Source organism: Eptesicus fuscus, chromosome 11 (genome assembly GCF_027574615.1).
Source record: "Eptesicus fuscus isolate TK198812 chromosome 11, DD_ASM_mEF_20220401, whole genome shotgun sequence".
Classification (NCBI taxonomy): Eukaryota; Metazoa; Chordata; class Mammalia; order Chiroptera; family Vespertilionidae; genus Eptesicus; species Eptesicus fuscus.
Genome location: NC_072483.1, coordinates 72,424,838 through 72,441,798, shown reverse-complemented (window position 1 = coordinate 72,441,798; position 16,961 = coordinate 72,424,838). Strand labels below are relative to the sequence as shown.

At 55.7% G+C, this 16,961-nt stretch overlaps 1 protein-coding gene across 1 annotated transcript; it reads left to right on the top strand.

Annotated features, from left to right (window-relative positions):
- The first annotated feature begins 69 nt into the window (after positions 1 to 69).
- WNT10A (Wnt family member 10A) lies at positions 70 to 12,915 on the top strand. Its single transcript, XM_008145156.3, has 4 exons — positions 70 to 296; positions 1,483 to 1,745; positions 9,126 to 9,505; positions 11,855 to 12,915. Exons 1-4 carry the CDS (start codon positions 181 to 183, stop codon positions 12,350 to 12,352), a joined length of 1,257 nt encoding a protein of 418 aa, XP_008143378.1. The 5' UTR covers positions 70 to 180; the 3' UTR covers positions 12,353 to 12,915.
- The last annotated feature ends 4,046 nt before the right edge of the window (positions 12,916 to 16,961 follow it).

Genomic DNA, 16,961 nt, shown 5'->3' with positions numbered 1-16,961 from the left:
CGGGGGCGCTGCCCCATGGAGCGGGGAGGCGGGCGCCGTCTGCTCCCGGAGCCGTGACCCAGGTCGGAGCTCTGTGTCGCAGCCACCCCGACCCCCGCGGATCATGCGCCGTCGCCCCTGGCTCGAGGGTCCTGCTGGGCTGTGAGCCCCCTACTCCCCGCCCATCACGGCCCGCGCGCCATGGGCAGCACCCACCCTTGCCCCTGGCTGCGGCTTCTCCGACCTGGGCCCCAGCCGCGGCCCGCGCTCTGCGCGCTCCTGTTCTTCCTACTGCTGCTGGCTGCCGCCCTGCCCAGGTGAGCCCTCACCTTATGCTCCGCCCTCCTAGAGAGCTGGGACCCCCAGCCACAGAGGCCTCTGGGGACCCTGGAAGGAGGGAGGGACAGTGTCGCAGGAAAGTCCTGCTGCCCAATGAAAGACAGTGTCCTCATAGGAGGGTGTAGAACTGGTGACAGAATATGGGCAGTCCAGGGAGACAGGGCAGTGCCCAGGAGAGTGATGGCTACTAGAAGGGAAGGGGTGTGTGTGTGTGTGTGTGTGTGTGTGTAGCAAGTACCAAGTTGGAGTTAGTGCTGTGCTGGGGGCATGCACCCCCACCCCAGGAGTAAGTTCAAACTGCCTTGCTCCACCTTGGAGATGGCTCACAGGCAGGGACAGGGTTGGGGGTTAGAAGGGTGTAGCCCAGGTGGGGTCAGTGAGGTACTGAAGATGGAAGGGTTCCGTGTGTGTGTGTGTGTGTGTGTGTGTGTGTGTGTGTGTGTTTGAGTGAGCCCAGCAAGCTGTGTTATGTAAATAGCAGTCTGTGTGCACATTTATGTGAATGTGAGAGCTCCTAGATGTTAAGATGAACACATGTGTGTACTTGTGTGTCTGTGTGTACTTGTGTGTCTGTGTGTGCAACTATGTCTGGTGAAGTGTGTTGTGTGTCTGTGTGTGCAACTATGTCTGGTGAAGTGTGCATGTGTTGTGTGTCTGTGTGTGCAACTATGTCTGGTGAAGTGTGCATGTGTTGTGTGTCTCTGTGTGTAACTATGTCTGGTGAAGTGTGCATGTGTGTAAGTGGGTCTGGGTGTTCACCTCAATGTGTCTTCAGGAATATGTCTGAAACATGTCTTAAAGAGTGGTCTTCTGGGGAATGCCGTGTGGGTAAGCATCTATGTCTGCAGATGTACTTGTAAAATACTGTGTGTGCAGGTATTCCAGGTGTGTGCATTTGCACATGTTTACCTGTGTGGGTGTGCAGCTGGGTGGGTTTTGTTGGAGTTGATGCTGGTGAGAAGGTCAAGGAAAAGAGAATGCTTTAGGGGTACACTGACGGGCCCAAACTCAAAGGCCAGGGGATTATAGCCTTTGGAAGGCAGCTATGCTCACCACTATACCACCAACGCCTTGGGGATTATAGCCTTTGGGACAGACTGTGTATTGTTAGATGGGGTCCTCCTAGTTCCCCAAACACTCACCCACCCCCATCCTTCTCTGCAGGTCTGCACCCAACGACATTCTGGGCCTCCGCCTTCCCCCGGAGCCCGTGCTCGACGCCAACACCGTGTGCCTGACATTGCCGGGCCTGAGTAGGCGGCAGATGGAGGTGTGCGTGCGCCACCCTGACGTGGCTGCCTCAGCCATCCAGGGCATCCAGATTGCCATCCACGAATGTCAGCACCAGTTCCGGGATCAGCGCTGGAACTGCTCTAGTCTCGAGACTCGAAATAAGATCCCCTACGAGAGTCCCATCTTCAGCAGAGGTAGCTGCCCCTCGTCTTGCCCCTCTGCCGGCCCCATCCAGCACCTCCACCTTAGAACCTATCTCCCAGCCATCCCCAACCCACTCCCACAAGCTGGCAACCTCCTCAGGTGCCCATTTGCCAGCCATGCTACCTTTATCTGGTCTCAGAAATGCCCCCCACAGTGAGGGGGGTAAGGGGCAGACAAATGGGGACGAGTTGGCTTGAGGCTGGGCTGTGTGGTCCCAGGGTGGCAGGTTCCATGCCTGAGAAGAGGACTCCTGAGTTATCCTGCCCTGTCATCGGCACTGCATTAGCTCAGGCCCAGGAACTATCTATATCTGTGACCTGCCTCCCTTACCCTCCACCTAGCAAACAGCATTGAGGTTAGAGAGCCTGTGATAAAGTACCCAGAATCAGCATGAAGAGGCATGGGGGACTTTTGCCAAATGGCGTAGGTGAGGGAAGCCTGGGCAGGTAAAAGGTCTGTACTTCCGAAGAAGCTCTTCCCAGCAGGGTATGCCACCAGCCTCTGTGTCATCCTCACCTCCCTGGAAAGCTGTCTCTGAATCAGAGGCACTGGGTGTGTGTGCCTCCAGCCTAGTAGGCCTGGAGGCCCTGCCAATTTCTTTTTCCCTCACGACACAGAGAAACTTAAGACTCCTGCCCTCCCTCCTCACTGCTAGGTGACCCAGGTCTCACCTGGGCAGTCCCTAGAATGGCTTGGGCTGGAGATCTAGGAAGGTTTTGTCGCTCATTTCTGCTCACACCTACCTCCTGGGCTGGTATCTTAGGCCTTGACTCAGGTGCTGAGGGAAAGATGGGGGTCCTGCCTCCTAGCTGGGCCTGGCTGGATACCTATCTCTCCTACTCAGCTGCTTAGTGAGACAGTGTGGGGACCTAGCTCCTTGGGACTTTTCCCATTCTCGGTTGACAGTGAAGGGGAAAGGAGGGGTACTCCTATACCCTTTGGCCTAGGGGCCTGAGGCTTCTGGGAGAATAAGGCTCCAATGGACCCCAACTTCAGAGAGAACTTAGAAAGCCAGCGCCTTCCCCTTTTCACCAGGACCCCTCCCAGGACCCCTCTGAGCATTCCCAGTCTCCCCCAGCCCAACCCCGGGCCGCCCGCCCCGCCCCCGCGCGCTCTCCCTCCTGCCTCCCCCGCGAGCCCGGGGCGCTGTTTCTCCCTGGCGGAGCCCAGCCCGACGCGTGTGGCGGCATGCAGCCGCGAACTAATCCCCGCGGGCCGCAGCAGACGGCTCCCGGGCCCAGCCGCGCCGCTCCGAGAGGGCGCCCCCCGCCCGGCCCTGCGCTCCCGCCCCGCCCGCCCCGCTGCTCTCGAGCCTCTCCAGCCACTGGAGGGCGGCGGGCCCGGACCCCGGCTGGCCGGCCCACCGGCGCCCGCCCCGCCCTGCCCCGCTGAGCGCCGGCCAACACCAAGTGACAGGCCTCCGCATCTGTCACGCCCTGGCCGGGCCAGGCCGGCGCTGGCCGCCGCCGCGCGCCCGCTCCCACTCCGGGTGGGTCTCTAGGTCACCCGAGTTCCCCGAAGCCACGATCTCCCTCCAGCGCCCGGGCCGCGCCGTGAAGGCACCGTAGTACTTTGCTTCGGTTCCGCTCCCTGGGACTCAGGCGGGCGCTGAGCTTCTCAGCCCTGCCGCTTCCGAAGGGGCGAGGCAAAACTAGCTCTTTACCCCTCCTGGCCTCGGCGCCCCTCTTCCCTTCTGGTCCTCCTGTCCCTTCTAGACAGAGTGAGCCAGGCGTCCCGGTGGCTGCGCCTGGCGAGGCCCGTGCGCCCGGTGGAGGACGCAGGGTCTTGGACACTGGGGTCGAGTTCCGAGCGGTGGAACCGAGCGGGCTTGGCGCGGCGCCAGGCGCTCCCGGGTTCACCTGCAGTTTAATAAGCGGGAGGTGAGCTGGGGGGACGGTAGGGGGAGAGGTTAGGGGTGGAGGGGGAGACTTGCCAGGGCTAGCCGGGGCGGGGCGGCGCCCAAAGCGGGGAGGGGGCGGGACAGCGACTCCTGGGCTTGGCAAGGAGGCTGGGCTCCTTCCTTTGGCCTCAGAACACCGTCGCACACCTCTGCGGCTTCTGCTCCCGGCATTGCGACACCTCATTTGTACCTCTCCCTCGAGGAGGGGACTCTAGGCTTCTGGAAAGGACCTCTCTCATCTCCACCTCTCAGTTCACCCTCATGGGGTCATTTCCTGGTCTGCCCTGGCCCATCGACCTGAAGGACTAGCTGAGTTTAAATCCCATGGGACCACTGTTGGTGGCAGCCGGCCCCTGGTATAGGCCCTTTCCACAGTTTCACTTCTTTTTAAGCTATGGGCTGTCCATTGTGGGGCCAGGTGACCTCAGTTCTGCCACATAGAATATCAAGGTGCTGAGCCCTCTTCTGACCCAGGCTGCCAATAGGGTTTCTTGAAGGTGCATCCTGCCATGTTTAAAATGCAGCAACTGCTGGGAAGAGGTGGTCCCTTGGGCCTTCCATTTTAATGCTGTTACTGTCATCTAATTGTCCTGGCACCTTTCCTGAGATGGGCTGGGCTGAGGGATGGGGTTCTAATGTAGGAGAGAGAAAGGAAAGAAGGTTGAGTACCTGGAGTGTGTTCTTGGGAAGGCAGGGCATATAACAGGGCTTTACCCAGCCAAGGAGAGGAGATTGGTGTGTGTGTGTGCTGAAGCCTGGGGTTGGGGGACAAGGAGAGGGGCCTCTAGGAGGCTAGAGTCAGAATAAAAGCTGTGAGAGGACTCCCAGTCCATACTGGCTGTTTTATCCAGCCCAGGGGCAGCTGTGACCTAAGTGTCAAGGGCACTGGTATTCCCAACTTTTAGTTCTAGACCCAGAGGGTTAGTGTCTGGGTGGGTGGAGTGTTAGCAGAAGACCAGCTAGAGGGGAGCTCTTCCTTGTGAGAACTAGAGAACCCATCTCTCACTCAGGGACCAGAGGGAGATTTGAGGAAGGGGCTACTTCAGGCTGGACTTGGACCCTGGAGTGAGAAGCGATCAGAGGACAGGGAGATGCTTGATGGAGGAGACTGCAGGAGATTCACACAGCAGGTTCTGGAGCTCCCACACAGTTTAGGTACTGCCCTCCCTAAGGCCCAGACCCATTGGAAACTGATAGAAGGCACAGGAGGCCCCACAGCAAGCCAGGCTCCTAGTGCAGGAGAAGCCAGCAAATTAGAGTCCAGCCTCTGTTCTACAAGGTTTTGGTTCTTTCTTCTCCCACTTCCTTTTCACATTCATCCTCAGAGAGTCTTGGTTTCATGCGTAGGTCTCCAGGCTTGGGGTATGTGGTAGAACTCAGATGGGGACACAGAGGCACAGGCAATCATATCCCAAGGTCACCTAAGGTCCCATTATTCTAATGGCATCCAATGAATCAGACAACACATACTAAGTACTTGCTGTGTGCCAAGCACTCTTCTAAAGCACTTTATCTGCACTTTAGGGTCCTCAAACAATCCCCATTCGTAGGTCCTATTATTATCCTCCTTTTACTAATGAAGCTAAGAGAGGTTAGGTAACTTGTGTTTAGTCACACAGCTTGTAAGTGAGCTGTAGAACCAGGACACAAGTGCAGGCCAGCTAACTTTAGAGATTCCACTCAATTCCTGCCATACTGCCTCCCAAGCTAAATGGCCACCATGATCTCTGTGCCCAGAGGTGAACTGTGCAATGTAAGAGTAGTCCAAGAAATGAAACTGACATGCACACACACTCCTACCCATGTTTGTGCAAGCATGTAGCCACATTCAGTGTCATCCCTAAGTGTTGCCATATGCACACAACTCTCTCCCTCTCAGCCCAGGCACATGAGCACGCACAGATTGTTTGCACAGAGGGAATGGGGACCAGACCTTTCCCCTTTCCTGTCTGATTCAAATGGGCAGGGCTCAAGCTTCTCTACCCCCTCTAGGTTCCCACTGGCTCCTGAATCCTCTCTCCTCCACACTCCCCTACCCTCCAAATCTCCTCCCCCAGCCCTTTCCTGGCCATTGGCTTCAGCCTGTAGCAGCAGCTGACTCCACTTAGATGCTGGCAGTCCCTGTCCCAGATCAAAGGCAGAGAGGCTAATTGTGCGTCTTAACGAGCCCCCCACCCCCACCCCAACCAATGCTCCGGGCAGCCCAGCTGGCCATGGCCCCACCCCTCTCCCCCTCCAGCTGGCCAGATGGCACAGTGCCTGCGTCTGCTCCAGACAGTCGGGGCCAGGACCGAAACTGGGGCCCTGAATGGGAACTGGAGGCAGACCCAGTGGGCTGGACTTCTCAAGGCCTGGATGCTGAGAACAGAGGGTGGCCGCACAAACTCTGCCTGGTCACACCTACATGGGGCTGTGACAGCTACTAGAGACCATGGAATGGTTTCTTTTGCTGCCTGTGGTGGGTATGGGTGGTCATTGCAGGCTGTGGACTACATTTCTCCAGATTCCTCCAGTCTATCCTTGAATGTAACAGAGCCTAGAATATGATGGTTGGCTTAGCACATCCCCCTGGACCAGCCTCTTGCTCTTTCCTGGTGCCATCCATAGTCAGGGCCATGGGAACTGGGAACTGGGCTACCTGGTTTCTTACTCAGCAGCAGGTCTTCCCTGTCAAAAGGCCTTCAGCAGAAAGTTGTCAGGCCTGGAAACTGGGAGAGCTGGGGCTGGGTCCAGCTCCATAACCCCCATGACCTTGGGCATCTCCCTTTCACTGTGTGTGTGTGTGTGTGTGTGTGTGTGTGTGTGTGTGTGTGTGTGTTTGGGGGGTAGATTTCTGAGGTCTGGGCTTCCTCTCGAGGTCTGAGTATTGCCATTTGTCTAAGGAGCAGGCTGATGACTCCCTCAGCAATAAGAGAAGTGCTTCAGAGTTCCATAGACAAAAGGCAATGGATAAACACAGGGTGTGCTCCTCAGCGTGAATCTGTCCTCCTTTCTCTTGGGCCCCACCTCCCAGAGCAGTGTCTACTCCTCTGCAGCTGCCAACAATTCCCAGTATCCCCTTTGAAGGCTCCAGCAAATACCCATCCCTTCTTGTCTGTTCATAGCTGGCTTTTTACAGAAAGATCCCAAAGATACCACAAGTTGGAAAGAGAAAATAGAGAGGGACAGTCTGCTGTATGGGCTTCTGGTGACCAGAGTAATTTATTGTAGAGTGGGTTATGAGCTTCTAGGCTCTGTCCCTGGTCAGGGAAACGAAAAGCAATGGCCTGAAACTATAGAAATAATGAGTGAGGTCAGACAGCAGAAAGAACTTAATAGTTAATGTTTATATAGTACTTACTATGAGTAAGATATTTTTCTAAGTACTTTAAATTTACTAACTCATTTAATCCTTGGAACAACATTGAGGCAGACAATAATAACCCTGTTTTACAGATGAGAAAAGTGAGGCACAGAGAAGTCAAGTCACTTGGCCAAGGTCATATAGCTATTGACATCAGTAAGTGGAAGAGCCTAGATTTGAACCCAGGCAATCTGATTTTAAGTTCATAATCTTAACTACTACTATATATCTTGGTTTTTTTTTTTTGTTTGTTTTTTTGTGTTTTTTTTGTTTGTTTGTTTGGTTGGGCAGGAAGAGAAAGACAGAGGCCTGTAGTGCACATGGTGAGGTTGGGCTAGGGTCTCTGTCCAGTCTTGGTTGGCTCTCTGGAGCTGTAAGTCCTCTGAGAGCTTGTCCTTCCATTCTTTGATGCTGAATGGAAGGCTCTAGTTTTTCCTCTGAACCTCAGGCCTCCCCCAAGGCCTTCAGCCTCTGGCTAGTTTTGGGCTTCCTCAGCAGAGGCCCATGGCAAAGGTAGATTCTCCTCTTTGTATGAGGACTATTATTACTTTCAGCTTCTTTCATTGCCCACACAGGTTCAGAGACTGGTCAGAAACTTGTACCAGAACCTGCTCACAGCTGGTCCTTTCTCAGATGCAGAATAAGCAAGAAGCAGCTGTGGGTCTGGGAGCCAGATACTCTTCTGCAAGTAGGCCTTCCCCTGCCACAGGCCCAGACCTACCAGGGATGTCCCAGAGAAAAGCTCAGGCTGGGAACACCAAGAAGGAAAGCAGTGTAGATAATCAGTGGCCAGGTTGGCCCAGCCCTGAGCCCCTGAGAGTGGCTCATGAGGGAGTCTTTGTGCCCCCCCCCCCCCACCTACCACCACCAGCATCTCAGGGAAAGTGTCTGCCTTAGCTCGCGCTTCCCTCTCAGTTTTCAACACTATTATGCTTGACCCCATGCAAGGCACAGGGCTCACCTCTAGCATCCCTCAAACAACCTTCAGCTGACCTAGATGTTCAGGAATGTCCTGTGGACAGGAAAAGGGGAAATTCTGCCAATTGATTTCCCCGCCTCTCAATTCTGGCCTCAGAAAGGTTCTATGGTGAACCTGGAGGCAGGGGAGGGGGGGGGGGGGCGCGCGGGGCACCAGGCAGGCAATCTTGGGGCCAGGAGCTTTAGGAGGACACCAGCTCCTCTGACTTACCCATCTGCCCAACATTTCCTACAACCTGGAATTCCATCACTGGTGATTTATTCTTAATTTTTTTTAAAATATATTTTACTGATTTTTTACAGAGAGGAAGAGAGAGAGAGAGATAGAGTTAGAAACATCGATGAGAGTACAGAGAGATTGGGCTGAGAAAATTGAAAAGACCTCAGATTTAAATAAAATACCCAGCATAAAAAAAAAAAAAAAAAAAGAAACATCGATGAGAGAGAAACATCGATCAGCTGCCTCTTGCACACCCCCTACTGGGGATGTGCCCGCAACCAAGGTACATGCCCTTGACCGGAATCGAACCTGGGACCCTTGAGTCTGCAGGCCGACGCTCTATCCACTGAGCCAAACCGGTCTCGGCTGATTTATTCTTTAGGTTACCTAATTTGCCTTCTTTCTGCAGGCTTATTTTTACAATGCAAATATTATAAGAGAGGTAATAGATTAAGTCCCTGATTTTGTTTTATTTTAAATATATATCGAGCCCACAGCCCAGGCATGTGCCCTGACCAAGAATCGAACCTGGGACCCTTCAGTCCACAGGCCAACACTCTACCCACTGAACCAAACAAGCTAGGGCAAGTCCCTGATTTTAAAAAAGAATGTTTAACAGATACGATACCTTCTGTCCAAAAGGAGAGATGTAGACACAAATTCTGAGCTTGCTAAGGGTGATGTTAATGAAACAGGGAAATAAGTGCCAAAAAGGAGGGTTACGAGGGAGACTCCCACCACCTGCATCCTCTGGGCAGAACTTCTGGTGTGCTTTATGACCCCCTTTGACTCGGTGCCCTGTAACAGGCCTTCTCCCAACACTGGGCTTCAGTTTCCCCTCTGTATGGTGAGAAGCTTGGGTAGGGAAGGCAGAGGAATGGTTTGTCAAGGCTGCTCAGAGCCTAAGTTTCCTGGATCTCTACCTGCAGGTTTCCGAGAGAGTGCCTTCGCATATGCCATCGCTGCAGCCGGCGTAGTGCACGCAGTTTCCAATGCCTGTGCCCTGGGCAAACTGAGGGCATGCGGCTGTGATGCATCCCGGCGTGGGGATGAGGAGGCCTTCCTTCGGAAGCTGCACCGCCTACAGCTGGATGCGCTGCAGCGGGGTAAGGGCCTGAGCCACGGGGTTCCCGAGCACCCAGCCCTGCCCCCTGCCAGCCCTGGCCTGCAGGACACCTGGGAGTGGGGCGGCTGTAGCCCTGACGTGGGCTTTGGGGAGCGCTTCTCTAAAGACTTTCTGGACTCCCGGGAGCCTCACAGAGACATCCACGCACGCATGAGACTCCACAACAACCGAGTTGGGAGGCAGGTAAGAGCTACCCTTCCCAACCCCTCACTCTACTCCCTCTGCCACGGGCCCCTCCCCTTCCCCAGCTTGCTTCTCCTCTGGGAATCACATGGCTCCCCCTAACTCAGCAACTTTCTCATTGCCCCCTCCTAATTCAGTCAACAAACATGCATTGGATATCTACTGTGTGCCAGGCACTTGATTAGGCCTGGGGATAGAGGGCAGAAACAACCCCTGCCCTCATTAACTCACCCTCTGCTGGGCAGCCTGCTCTGCCCATTTCCACTGGGAACAATGGTGAGAGACAGGGTTATAGTCAGACCTCAGGGGTCTAGGCCTGGCTCTGCCACCCTCTCTCCTCCAATGAAGTGGGAAATTTGAACTGGATCATCCAGAAGGCCATCCGCTCTAGTGTTCCATGATATCCTCTGCTGCAATCCCCTTCTCTCCCAACCTTTCTGTGCAAAATGGGGAATTCCTCAAAGTGAGGTTCCTAGGAACCTCTGTAGAACTGTGTCCCAGTCTTCCCTACCCTCAAATGGTCATGCTACCTCAAATGTCTCATTCATTTGAAGAGAGAGAGAGAGAGAGATAGAGAGAGAGAGAGAGAGAGATATGAAAGTAATAATAAACTGGATTTATTGAGTGCTTACTATGTGTTAGGTACTGTTTGGAGCACTTTACTACATATTAACCTACTTAATCATACAACTACCTATTGAGGGTACTATTATGAACCTCAGGTTAAGATAGAGAAACTGAGGCACAGAGCGACTAAACTGACCAAAGGTGATATAACCAGTGAGAAAGGGGTAGAGGCAGGATTTATCTCTGGGCACTTGAGCTCTGAGACCCTGCTCTTTTGCTTACAGCATAGTCTACTCTAGGTACACACCTACACTAAGGTGCCTCCTTAGCCCCATGGTAACTCAGCACTCTCCTTTCCTGGCTATTCCACCCCTACCCTGCCCCTTCTCTTGCCCTGCCAGGCCTGCTCAGGCCTTGGTCCTGGCTTCCCTTCACTCTGGCTGGCACCTTCTCCATCTCACTCCCCTTTCTCCTGGCCCCTCAGTCAGGCTGATTCACCCTCTCCTTCCAAAAAAATCTCCAAGCTGATTTAGCCCTTCCCATTCTGCCTTAGAGGTGAAGTAAACTGAGGCATATCCACCCTCAGGTCAAGTCTAGCTCCCACCCAGCCCTGCCCTGTCCATGCAGCTCTTTTCCCAAGCTTCAGTACTCTCCCAGCCCATACCAGCAGTGCCTCCTCCTCATCGTTAAACTGGTTAATTAATGGCTGCTGCCTGTGGGAAGCAGATGTTCTGGAGCTGTTGGCCAGGGGAGGCTTTGGGCTGGTTCCCACGTGGTGCTGACACCGCAGGCTGCACATATAGGCTGAGGAGCCCTTTAAAACATGGATGAACAGGGGGTCTGTCTATGGCCCTCTTGCCCAGGTTGAGGGCCCCAGATCATGGCTCTCCCTGTCTGAGGGTGTATTTTTGATGTGGAATGGGGAGAGAGAAGGATGTGGTCAACGCCCTCTGGGTCCTCTGGTGAGGATAATGCCAAGGGCTCCTTTGGGAGGAGACTCCAGGGAAGAGCAGGGCGTGAGTAGGTTCTGTTCCCTAACTACCTCCTTTGGAGGTCTGGGAACCTCTCTCCACTTTCACTGGGTCGGCGGGCCTGGCTCTTTGGGTTCTGTTCCCATTCTGCATTCAGGTAAAGCCTTTGGGCCCTGTTGGTGTTCTGTTTCCTAGGAGGAACTGTGGTAGTCGGCATTGGACAGAATAAGCCCCAGACAGTATACTGGGGGGAGGGCTGTCTCTCCATCCCCACCCGCCTCCTATGTTCCCTGCAAAGGGTTTCAGGGCCCAGAGGAGGAAAGGGGCTTTTTCAGACTCCCCAAAGCCCCCACTCACAGCCTGGAGCAAGGCCAGAGGCTTTGGGGCTGGGATGTAGTGGGGCCAGCAAACCCCTGCTCCTGGCCCCCGCCTGAGGGATGGAAGGAGAGGGAATTTCCCTGAGGATCTGGGATCCCCCCTCAGGAAGCAAGAGCCTCCAGCCCCAAGGGCCCCCTGCAGGTGCTGGGAAAGGCGGGCAGGAGGAGGGGGTGAGCAGGAAAGAGGGAATTCCCCCAAGGCCTGGCCTGGTGGGAGGTGGGTGTGAAAGCAGCAGAAGAGCAGGCAGATTTCTCTTCTGGACAGCCTGGCTCAGGGGCTGTGCGACCCCCGCCCTCCAACCCCGCTTCGGGCCTCCCAACCAATGGGAGTTGGTTTCCAAAAGCCTCTGACTCTCTCAGACCAGTGTCTTGTGTTGGAAGGAGGGCAGTGGGGTGGCCTGGGTCACTTCTCACCGCGCCTCCCTCCTCCGCAGGCCGTGATGGAGAACATGCGGCGGAAGTGCAAGTGCCACGGCACCTCAGGCAGCTGCCAGCTCAAGACCTGCTGGCAGGTGACACCGGAGTTCCGCGCTGTGGGGGCGCTGCTGCGCAACCGCTTCCACCGCGCCACACTCATCAGGCCGCACAACCGCAACAGCGGCCAGCTGGAGCTGGGCCCAGGGGGGGCTCCCTCTCCGGCCCCGGGCGTTCCCGGGCCACGCCGCCGGGCCAGCCCTGCAGACCTGGTCTATTTCGAGAAGTCGCCCGACTTCTGCGAGCGCGAGCCGCGCCTGGACTCGGCGGGCACCGTGGGCCGCCTGTGCAACAAGAGCAGCGCGGGCCCCGACGGCTGTGGCAGCATGTGCTGTGGTCGGGGCCACAACATCCTGCGCCAGACACGCAGCGAGCGCTGCCACTGCCGCTTCCACTGGTGCTGCTTCGTGGTCTGTGAGGAGTGCCGCATCACTGAGTGGGTCAGCGTCTGCAAGTAGCCGAGGGCTCCCCTCCCTGAGGCTGGCCCTTTCTCTCTGCTGCTTGAGATCTTGACGGAGTCGCCTTGGCTCCTGGGAGAGGAGGTTGAGTCACATGATCTTATAGGGAACCTGACAGTTCTGAGGGTCCTCAAGTTTGTAATCACGGGAAAGTCTAGACCTCATCACTCACTTCTGTGGGCTCCAAGCTCTGGCTGCTCAGTTGGGCTGGGAATTGCCCCACATCCTGGGGCAAGTGTCAGCCGCCAACCCCAAGCCTGTCTCCTTTCATCCTTCACCCCTTCCCCTGGAGTGGGAGGGAATGAATGGAAGCTGATGGGCAGTGGGAAGAGGATTGAAAAGAAGAAATGGACATAATTGAGCTGCAGAGATCCTAGAGAGGCCCAGACACCCTCCCTGACAGGCTTCTGCCCCTCATCATTCAATTAACAAATATTTATTTTGCACTCTTTGTGGCCTGGTACTCTTCAGGGGATGAGGGGTGCTGAGAATACAGATGTGAATAAGAGAGACAGCACCTGCCCTCTTGGAGTTTACAATCTGGCTGGGGGAGATGGACAATAAACAAGTAAATACGTAAACAAGTTCATTTCAGACAATGCTCATTTCAAAACATTGCAATGCTATGTGCGATGAAGAAAATAAAGCGGGGTGCTGGATGTAGAGTAATTTGGGGGAGTGGGGCTCCTTTAGATAAAGCCATTGATTGGTCCAGGAAGGCCTCTGGGGTTGTGATACTCTTGCTGGGGGCACCATGAGAAGGACAGCCATGCACAGATTGAGGGTAAGGGCTTTCCAGGCAGAAGCCATGTGAATGCAAAAGCTCTGATGAGGAATAGCAAAGAGGCCAGTGTGATTGAAGTGAAGAAATCAAGGGATAGATTAGCAGGAGAGGAGCAGGGTGCAGGGGAAGGGTCATATCATGTGTCCTAGGTCAAGATAAGGAGTTGGGATTTTATTTAAGAGGAATGGAAACCTTCACAGGGTCTTAAGCAGGCACAGGCAAGTGTCATGGTCTAATTCCCACCTGGATTACTGCATGGGGGAACTGGCTGAAGGAGGACAAGCTGACAGCTGGGGATCCAGTTAGGAGACTTATAGCTGTCTTCCAACCCAGAGATGGGGCCCAGACTGGATGGAGTGGAGGCAGGGGATGTTGACAAGGGGCTGGATCAAGAGCCCTTGATGCCAGAGCTCTAGCAGTCCGGCTTGTATCTGAACCTTCTGCCACAAGCCAGGACGAGTGGCTGTGCCCAGCAGCACCCGTCAGCAGAGACAGGAGGCACTCTGAGAGGAGTAATCCTGGGCAAGACCCAGCTCAACCCAGCCCAGTGCCCCAGGGAGCAGGTGGGGTTAGGAGGTGCGGCTGGGAGAAGGGTGGCGGGGGAGGGCCAAGGAGACTCACTGTCTGGATTCTGGTCTCTCTGAGTCCAGGCAGGGGAGGTGGGGTATATAAGGCTGGGGTGGGGAAGGGAGGCATCCTTCCTGGATCTCTTGTGCCCCCAGATCCCCAACTCAGGGTGTCCTTAGGTCAGCAAGCACATCCCCATCCCCATGTCCCCATGAAAACACTGCTGAGCTGGTTCAGTGTCACACTCTCCTTGGCTCTCAGATCTGATGTTTTCTGGAACAGATCCTCAAAGAGGAGGCAGGAGTGGAGAGGAAGGTGGGATCAGGATCTTAGGGAAAGAATACTTCACCTCTTCATCCAGGCCTCCTGCTGCTCACAGTTAGGGATCCTGCTGTCTGCCTCAGTTCACCCCAGAATGCCACCCTTCATGATCAACTAGACAAGGACAGAGTCTTATTCCTCTCCCCAATTGCCAGCCTACAAAAATCCCCCATATTTCCCTAGCCCTGTCCCATGTCTCCCTACCCCTAGGGAAGGGTAAGAAGGAAAGGGTGAACCCTTGTAGGCCCACCAGCTGGGAGATTTGACCTCACTAGCTTGTCTTCAGCTCCTTCCCCTCCAATGCCTGCATCCCAGCAGCTCCCAGACATGCTAAGGCAGCATGGCCTTCCTTTCACATGCTCAGCTCTTCTGCCTCTATGGAATACAGAGTTTCTCTCACCATCCCCCAAAAGACAGCTCCACAGGCAGGCAGGCAGGCAGGCAGGTAAGAGTCCCCAGGGAGGAGGGGTAAGCAGGAGCAGCCAGACACACCTGCCTCATTCCTTTCCTCTTGTTCACCCAGGAGAGCTGTGGGGGCTGGGTTCCCTGCCATACCATCCTGAGGAGGAGGAGGGAAGTGGGGGGGGGGGGGTAATGGTGGCACGTGGGGAATGGAGGAATAGGGGGTGGGCACTTCCTCCCCCAGCAGTGTCCACTACAGCATAAGCTTTGGCCCCATCCTCCTCTGCCTTCCATGCTTAAGGAAGACAGAGCTGGGGGAGGAGAGACTGAAAATGGGCGATACAGGATCAGGGTTGGAATTTGGAGGCAGGAGGTGTAACTCTGGAGAGCATGCTGCGTCTAGGAGGAAGGGTGGGCGGTGAGGTGTGGCAGGGGGCTGGACACCAGACCAGTTGAGTCATGGTGATCTGACATATGCTAGTCTGACATGTAAAGGAAGACAGGAAAAGTTGCGGAAGGAACAAATAGGGTGTTGCCCACCCCCAACCTCTCTCTGGGCCAGAAGCTGACTAGAGTCCTGAGACCAAAGCTGGATCCCATCATTGAACAGGCAAGGGTGTGTGGGATTTGGTGAGGGCCCGAAGGGAGATGTGGAGATGATGAAATGGGGCCCAAGAGGCATTGGGCTTATGTATACTGGCTGAAGGGCGAGGCAGGAATCAATGTACTGATTGCAAATAGGGGAAATGGGATGAAATAAAGTGGGACAGTGGAGGTAGATGGAAGAACTTTCCAACAGCTCAGAGAGGACCATGGCTGAGATTTGCAAATGAGAACAGAAGGTGGACCAGAGAACATTCGGAGGAGAAGGGGACCATCTCCGCCCTCAACACCTTTCACCTTGATGGACACTGAGTCACCTTGCAGAAGGAAAACATAGTTTGGTCTAATGGAACCTGGAAGGTCCCAACGGGAGGAAGGGGAGGAACTGACAGAGAATGAGGGTGGTGGACAGATCAGCAGGCAGTGGTGGGTTCAAGGTCAGGGAGAAGCAGCCAGATTAGTGTGGGGATCAGAACCCAGTCATCCTGCTTTACAGTCTCCCAAGGTCCTACGGTTGGAAAGAAGAGGAGAGAGGCAAAGGTAGACTTTGGTAGCTGTAGGAGGGCCCTGGTGGGTGAGAAGCAAGGTCAGGGGCATCCTCACCCAACCCCTCCTTCCCCCGAATTAAGGTGCCCCCAGCTAGCCCCTGGCAGGGGGCCTTCCACATTGGAGTTTGGCCAGGCCCTAGTCGCGGTCCCCCTCCTCCCCTCCCACTCCCACTTCTTATGTGGTTGCCGGCAGCTGCCTGCGGTCGCCCCAACCCCTGCGCTCAAGGCGCGGGGACTTTCCAACAGGGGAAAAAATGACTTAATGAGAGTGGGAGCCGGGGGCGGGAGGGACAGGTCCCTGTAATCACCGCTCCGCTGTTGGGCCTGCGCGCCTCCGGGCCCTACCCCAGCTTCCTGCTGCCAGCGCCCCCCTCGGGCTCTGCTGCGAGAGGAGGACGGGCTGGGGACAAGGGGGATTCCTTTTTAGGTTCCAGGCTCTCTGGGGCTCTCCAGCTGCTTTTGCTCCCTAGGCTTGCAGTGCGTCGAAGCTGTAACACCCCATGATCCCTCTCTGGACTTTGTCCTGGAAGTTGGGGGAGGGTAGCCTCCTGCAGGAACCAGGGTCCTCTGCTGGTGAATTAGAGGGGCGAGGGATCGGGAGCCGAGCAGAGCCCTTTGCCACTTCGCGGTTGCGCACTTCGAAACGCCCCCGGTTGCTGTGGCAACCAGGGCAGTCGAGGTGTGTCCGCAGGGCTGGGAGGCGCCCCCCGCCTCTTCTCGCCGCCCTTCGGGCCAGGCCGGGCTGTTGCGGTGCGCGGGGGTGGGGGTGTGCCGTTACCATGGCAAGGGTGCGCTAGTAGGGCACATTCTTCCCCAGGGTGGGAGCGCCTTAGGGATACGAGAAGGGGGGGGAGGTGACGGGGGTGGCAGAAAGAGGAGGGGGGGGGGGTCAGGACGAGGGCGGAGACTCGGACAAGACTAACCAGGACTTCTGGGGTTGGGGTGGGGAGTTTGGAATCTCCCCCTTCCCCCCACCCTCCAGCTCTCGGGGACGTTCCCCTCCTCCTCTTGCATTCTCGCTGGGGTGTAAGCCCCCAACTCCCAGTTTCCGGGGAAGGGATCCCCGACTACCGACCCGAAAGCCCTGCAATTAAGCCCCTCGGCTGCCCTCCGGTCCTCTGCTAGGTAGGCCTACACCGCCAATTACAACAGCGCGCAGCAGCTGATTACTCCCGAGTCCGGGAAGCGGCCGGGGGTGGGGACAGCAGGCAGGTCAAAAGGGCGGTTCCCTGGGCTTGTCCCCTGCCCAGGGTCCTTAATTGGAGCTTAGGGGTGAAGCCTTCTTAGGCCAACTTCTCTGCTCCAGACAATGTGCAGAGGATGGCTCTACTAACTGTTCCGTCCTGCTGTGCCTCAGTTTCTCTCCTGGAAAGCACACGCACCC

What these genes read in the sequence shown, in the direction of transcription:
- WNT10A (XM_008145156.3), top strand. Translation starts at nt 181, where the DNA reads ATGGGCAGCACCCACCCTTGCCCCTGGCTGCGGCTTCTCCGACCTGGG. An exon ending in CTGGCTGCCGCCCTGCCCAG is followed by an intron (nt 297 to 1,482) that starts GTGAGCCCTCAC and finishes CCTTCTCTGCAG; the next exon opens with GTCTGCACCCAACGACATTC. An exon ending in GAGTCCCATCTTCAGCAGAG is followed by an intron (nt 1,746 to 9,125) that starts GTAGCTGCCCCT and finishes CTCTACCTGCAG; the next exon opens with GTTTCCGAGAGAGTGCCTTC.